Genomic DNA, 7,145 nt, shown 5'->3' on the forward strand with positions numbered 1-7,145 from the left:
GGATTTTAGAGGGTCAGGGTAGGGGGTTGGGGTTAGGGTTGGGGTAAGGTTGGGGTAAAGGTAAGGTGTCTGGGGAAGAGGTAAATCACATAAGTAGAGGTGGGGCAAAGTAAAAATGAAATGTATATAAAAAGAGAGAGAGAGAGAGAGAGTAGCCAGTCCAGGTTGCGAACCCAGGTCATCCAGATGGCAGTGCAGTCCTTAGTGTAATGTAACACTGGGTCAATGACATGCAAAAAAGCAAAGGGAATATAAATAGTGAAGAGGAGTAAGAGGAAGAAAAAAAGTGATACAGCTTGGAGTATTGCTGTCAGATACTATTCCCCCTCTGTTCAATATGAAAGGAGGCTCACACATCTTTCAAATTCATACTCCTGACTTCTTTCCCCACAACAGAAAAGTCCTGTGATTTTCAGGCTGATATCTCTAATTTTGACCATTTACAGCAGGGGGAACGCATCCTGACAGCTTGGAGTATTGCTGTCAGATACTGTTCCCCCTCTGTTCAATATGAAAGGAGGCTCACACATCTTTCAAATTCATACTCCTGACTTTACTCCAGACAATATTTATATCAGACACCCAGAAGAGTTTACCAGCAACAAAGTTAACAATAATAAACTTTATTAACACTCAGAAACAGTTACAAACTGACTTTCAGGCCACATTAAGTTCTCTGTTGAGAATACTGCATGATGTCCTCGTTGGCAATTAACAAAATCCAAAACACAGATAAAAATATGAAGACGGCTGTTTGAGACTTTAACTTGTGGAAAACAAAATCCACCTGATACAATAACTTTAAAGTGAAGAGCGCCCTCTGCTGACCTTTATCTTTCACACCAGCGTTAACAAATCACAGCTTTTCTTTCAAGCACAGTAACAGACAGTAAATAACAAACACAAATCAAACAGCAGCACTTCATTTCAGTTTAACCTTCACATTACAACAAGAAAAAGTTGAAGCTCCACGAGAGAAAGTTAAATCTGTTTATAAAATCTGGAGAGACGATCAAAACTGAAGATCATAAAGGCCTAATTCATCATATAGAGCTATACATGAAAGAGGGAACAACATAAAGTGCACAGAGTCGTTACACATGGTGGACGAGCTCGACATTTTTAGCAGCATCCTGTCAATTCTTTATAAAACAACATTTATAAAATATTAAGAAAAAAGAGGGACTTTCACAAGACACACAGGAGTTTGACAGTAAAAATGTTTATTTTAACATCGTATAAACAGTCACATTTCATGTTTAAACACAAAGTTACAAAGTGCTTCACAGAGTCAGAAGTTCTTTGCAGAAGGACAAAATATTCAGTTAAAAAACATAAATAAAAACAACACATACAATGATCCTTTTCAAACCAATCTGCACTTTGACCTGACGGCTGCAGTACAACATGATGAGACCTGACGTTCACTGACTCCAGTTTCATGGGCCTGCAGACACATTCACATATACGTGTATGAAAGAAAAGTAAAGGAATCCAACTGGAGCGACCGTCTTTGAACAGAGGAGGTGGACTAAGACATCACTTATCGCCCACCTACAATGCTGTACTGAGTTCCCGCCCCAGACAGCTTAACAACCATTCACACCTGGGCTCACCTAGCCTTGACAACCCACGTGAAGGCCGGTTGGACCAACGGCCCACAAGTGGCCCTAACGACCCTGAACCTCAGTTTAAAAGCCTGCAACTCCCCATCAGTTAGTTAGAACTGAAGTCCAGTTGTCTATGATACAGTACTTAAAATTACCATAACCTGGATGACTGATGACCTTCATCAACATGTAACATGTCACTAAATATGAAATATATACTTACCACTACAGTGAACTTAGAATAATATTCAAGTTAGAGTGCAGGGAATATGCAAAAGTAAATAACAAAGCTTTTAGCATAATGTAGCACTGTATATATGAACAGATAGCTAGGACTACACTCTTGGAAGAGCAGTTTTGAAGACTAGTACTCAAGAATAACACACCACAGACCATGAGTTAAGTTTGAACTGCTGGTTCAAACTGCTGGAATTCTAGTAATTCACAGAAATAGTAGAAGACAATACATACATAGAGTCGTACCAGACAACATATACGGACAGAGGAATCTTGTACTCAAATACCTTAAACAAAAATAAAACCAAAATCTCAGGAAAATATTATCGCTCCCTATATTGTCTCTTTGAGTTCATCCTAACTCTATTTGAGTAAAGAGATCAGGTTTTAACTTGGGATCCTTTAGGCTGTTATCTAAGTCCTAGTTTCTTTGAGTTGACTCAGTTCTAGTTACTCATTTAATCTCAGTTAGGCCTATTTTAGCTTTTCTACCATCTCAGTAGTTCATTTCAACCGATACATTAGTCCTTATAGTAACACAACAGTTTGCATCACCAATTTGGCACAAAATAGATGAAAACATAAAATAAAACTTAACACAAAATCAAAACAGAATTTTCACAGATCAATATCAATCAATAAATTAAATATCCACAACTCAGTGTGTATAATCAGTCCTTTTTGTTAGGTCCTTTAAAAGAAAGGTCCAAATGAATCCACCGCCTGTTGCAGCCCTCTGCTTAACATATTTCTTAACAAAAGGTATACTTGAGCTGAACAAGCACGTAAATACATTTTAATTATGGATTCAGTCCGGACTGCGTGCCAACATTGCGACGACTGCCGCTTTACTACCGAGGCTAAACTTGACCACGCATCTGCATGTAGCTTCTTAACTCGCTATATATAAATAAAATAAAATAAAACATAAAGTTGTTCACTCTTAGCTTACAGTAGATATTGACATTTTCCATTGCACATTTTGCACATTAACGCACCAAACCTTGTTGGAATAAAAATAAAAACATAGCTTTCAGAAATGTACACAGAAGGTGAACACAAGATCCTCCAAAAATGGAAAAACAAAGCTTCACATTCCTCAAAAACTCGCTTCTTTATACTTATTTTTCTGTCTCTCCTCGCTCAGTATGCTAACTCCTCCGGTTGCTTTTCCGTAGTGATCTGTGGCTTTCTCTCTCTATTTTTCCTCTCTCTCTCTCCAGTATGTGGCGCTGCAGCTACCTGATTGGCTGTTACCACTGTTAATTAACTTAAGTTGTACTTGTACTTGTTGTTGTACTAATACTTGTCTTTACCCACTTAGTCCTAATATTCTCATCACTGATTATTATTGATCAGAAAGCATTGTGTTAGCGTCATCTGCTCACATAGGAGCAGCTGAGTATTTAAGTTGCTCAGATGATGAACTCTATTGATCTCCGTCGCCAACTCAATGATGGCACATCAGTCCCGGTGTCGATCTGTGTGATTGACATGAGAGAAAAGTTAGTTCAAACAAAGCACCGACACAAACACATCATAACACACAAAACAGTTCCATTCAAAACAATATGAAGAGCAAACACACCTTCATTACATCGACGTATGACTGCCAGACATCTTTGAGCTGCAGCGAGGAGAACTATTATAGCACCAATTAAAAGAACTGCACCAGTTACAACTTCATTCAAATCGTATGACACCACTTCCTTCTTCAGCGATCCTGGTGTGGGTTCTGCATCTGCATGAAGACAGAAAACCAGTGTTAGTATCTGATATCAGGAGCATCAAGTCATCAGAGTCAAACCACCACATCAAGAACATTTATACCAACTCAGCAAACGTAGAAACGAGACAATAAGTGACTAAATAAACAGGAACAACAAGTAAATATCCATCTGACAACCAGCTGCTAGTCACATAACAGAAGTTACACCACATGGCCACACGGTGGCACTGTAGCACATTTATTGACTTATTTACCAAAACCTGCTGAACAGAAACAAACTCTGTTCTTCTGACTTTCACTTGCATCAAGTGAGATTTATGTTTATGTTCATATTGAATTATCCAACATGTTGTGCTTCAGTTAATGTTCCTGCGTCCTCAGGTTTTTACTACGCGTCTCCAAAATGTGAAACTTTAGCTTTTTTTTCCCCCCCTCTGAATTAACAGGCGTAGGTGAAATAATCAACCTGGTTTCAACTCATTCATTGATTCAGTTCAGTTCATGTTGATGTACTATTAAGATCAGTGTACAGAGATTTGAAAATAGCTTAAAATAGTTAAAAGTTCATATTAACCATATTAACCACATGGTACAGTGGTTTCTGTGGTATATTTAAAAGGCCAAATGATGACATTAAAGAAACACCATCCTGGAGAAATATAGTTGATTGTTGAGTCTCATCCCCAGGTCATCAAATAGCCATCTTTCTCCAGGAAGTTACATTTTGTTGCTTTAAATGCATTGGACGCTCGCTGTCCGCACTAAATCTGTTAATTATTTAATCTTATCAACACAAATTCTTACGTATTGCACCAGGTTGTGTAAGCAAACCATGTAACACTAAAGTAAAAGAAGGGTGAGTAACCCGTCTTCCTACGTTTCTACTTCGTGAACAGAAAGCTTCACACTGATATTTAGATGTTTCTTCTCATGTAAATTTGACGTACGAATCTCACATCAACAAATTAATGAAAATGATCAACAGAATGTGAAGAAATGACTTTATTGACGTTGTGACATCTATGTGTTGTGATGAAGTTAGCATGCTAACCAGCTAGCAAAAGCCATGGTGACCTACCTTCAGTTGACCCTGGTGTGATGATGTTGTGTTCCTCATGTCCACTGTTCTCTCCACGAGAGGTCACATTCAAGACAAAATGTTCTGTGGGTGTAAATCAGGAGGCTGTTAGATTCTGATGTCTGACCCGTGTGGCAGTAACATGTTTCCATCCTGCACTACAGCAGAGTTCAGCTCACCTGTGGCCAGCAGCCCCCATCTCCCCTTCATCTTGTTATAATTAGCAGCCAGATCACACCAGTAGTGTCCAGAGTCCTCAGTCCTGAGTCTGGACACATGAAGTCTGATCCGTCCGTCTCTGAGGGCGTCTTTGTCACACTGGACTCGTCCTGCAAACTGTTGATCCTGAGACTCTGGGACCTCGACACTGTTAACCATTTGATACAAACGCTTCTCAGGATTTGACAGCAGAAAACAATCCATGTTGGTGAGAGACATGTCCGTTTTGGTGTGAATGTCCCATCTGATGGTGATGTCATCGTCCTCCTCTGCCTGATAGAAGGTTGTGTTCATCCCTGCAGACAAGAGAGAGGGCAAAGAGAGACATCATGTGGAGTTACATCAAACTTTACCTCATTTCAGCCTGAAACACTTTTATCAAGGAGCTGAGAGATCCTGGAGCCACATGAGTGTTCAGTCTGAACTAATGCAGCGACTTAGATTTTACTGTGTCTTCATCGTGTCCACCAGGAGTCAAGTGAGGGATAATGCCCGACTAGGTGTCCATTATCAGGAATTAATGGACAACGCGGAGGCCTTAACGGACACTTTAAAAGGCATTATCCCACTTATACCACGGTCACAAAAAATAAGATAATTCATTTATATTTTCAGGCATGCTGCGATCAAAAGATCCTGTTTTCACAAGAAATAGCTCCCTGGAAACACCTGAGGGTTCAACTAACCGCTGGAACAATCAAACCATCCCATGAGGTTCTTCTGCGATGATACCGTTGTTCACAGGAGCTACTTTAGTAGTTTCATAGGTGTCTGTTCATCAGGGGTTAATTGACACCCTGCAGCCAATCAGAATTAAGAATTCACTCAAACCATGGTATAATTGTTATTTTTTAATTAATCAATGAAGGAATATCAATCGTCAACTATTCTGATAATCGATCTGGAAAATATTTGCTGGGTCCAACTCCTCAAATATGCAGATCTGCTGCTCGTCTTTGTAATATTTGAATAAAGGTTAATAGAAAACTAAAATAAATGTGAGTTGCAGGAGTACTGACCACAGACAGAGGAGGTCAGAACGACGAGCAGAACCATCAAGATCACCTTCATCCTGTCAGAGAGGAGACACTTTTATCAGAGGAAGAAGATTTGACTTCCTCAAACAAGACAGGTTTTTTTTTTTTTTAATAAATAATAATTTTCTACATTTATTTCAATGTTATTTTTGGTGAATTTAAAGGCATATACGTTTTTTATTAAACCACTTTTCTATTTTTTATTTTGGCAGTCTAGGTCCTCCATAATTACAACCAATGTCGTGCTCATGTGCTAACTGTCATACTGTACATAATGTTGTTGCTAGATTTAAAAGCACCTGTAAACATTAGAGTGCAGTGTCCTGTTTCATATCATCTCAGTGTACATTTATTGCAGTTGGTAGCTGCCACATGTGATAGAGTACCACGCAAGGACGAAATTTTGATTTCAGAGGTGGGGGGGACACAAGTATTTTTAATAAAACTCTTTCAGTTCACTGTGTTTTCTAGTAGTTCTTCTAGTTTTCTATTGCTACTTTTAAGTTAACTGTTCCCTTTTTTGGTTTGACTGGTTGTAAAGCATGTAGCAAAACATTATCACCCAATTCTGTGTTTCACCTTGTTAGTCAACTTCACCCCAACTCAGTACCACCAATTTTACACTTATTTTTGGAATATGGTAAACAGACCTCATTTACATAGCACCACCCAGTGGTGGGCAGGTCAAACTGGCAGGATTATCACAGGTGGGGAGAAATTGAATAAAATGTCCATAATTCAGTGTAAGTAGTCAGTGAAGGTTTTGCAGGATGGGTGTAACACATTTCTTTGAGTAACTTACACTTTGACTTCTAAAGAAGTCTCTAATGTCCACTTTTCTTTTTTTAGACATCCTGGCTGCGCCTAATTACCAAACACATACACACACACGCACGCACGCACATGGACACCGATTCAAACGTTAATGTAAATGAAACCTCTGATATTACAATGCTTCTAGCTGACGTGACCCAGGCAGAACAAACACCCAACTTACTGTGGCAGATCAATAAGGACTCCTGGGCAACTAGCAGACCGGTGTGCAAGCAAGATGGAGTGACAGCGGGGACGGCCAATCATACAAGACACGGCAGAGCCAATCGAGGAGCTTGTGGGCGGTCTAAACTCAGGGAAACAGGCTTCAGCTTGAGCGGCCATTTTCCGCTTGGTCCTAGTGCTTGACGTGTCTCTGTTTACCATAGCGTGACATTGTTTTTGGACGGTAAAAACTGCAG

The 7,145-nt window shown here is 39.5% G+C and overlaps 1 protein-coding gene across 1 annotated transcript; it reads right to left on the reverse strand.

The window, feature by feature from the left end:
• Positions 1-2,550: 2,550 nt before the first annotated feature.
• Positions 2,551-6,768, reverse strand: LOC311251617 (uncharacterized protein). The gene is made up of 6 exons (XM_084344112.1): positions 6,713-6,768; positions 5,893-5,945; positions 4,834-5,169; positions 4,655-4,738; positions 3,436-3,588; positions 2,551-3,328 (listed from the first exon to the last, which is right to left on the reverse strand). Exons 2-6 carry the CDS (start codon positions 5,942-5,944, stop codon positions 3,312-3,314), a joined length of 642 nt encoding a protein of 213 aa, XP_084200238.1. The 5' UTR covers position 5,945; positions 6,713-6,768; the 3' UTR covers positions 2,551-3,311.
• Between the last annotated feature and the right edge of the window lie 377 nt (positions 6,769-7,145).

This window comes from Pagrus pagrus (genome assembly GCF_965226575.1).
Source record: "Pagrus pagrus genome assembly, chromosome: 22".
NCBI classification, from domain to species: domain Eukaryota; kingdom Metazoa; phylum Chordata; class Actinopteri; order Spariformes; family Sparidae; genus Pagrus; species Pagrus pagrus.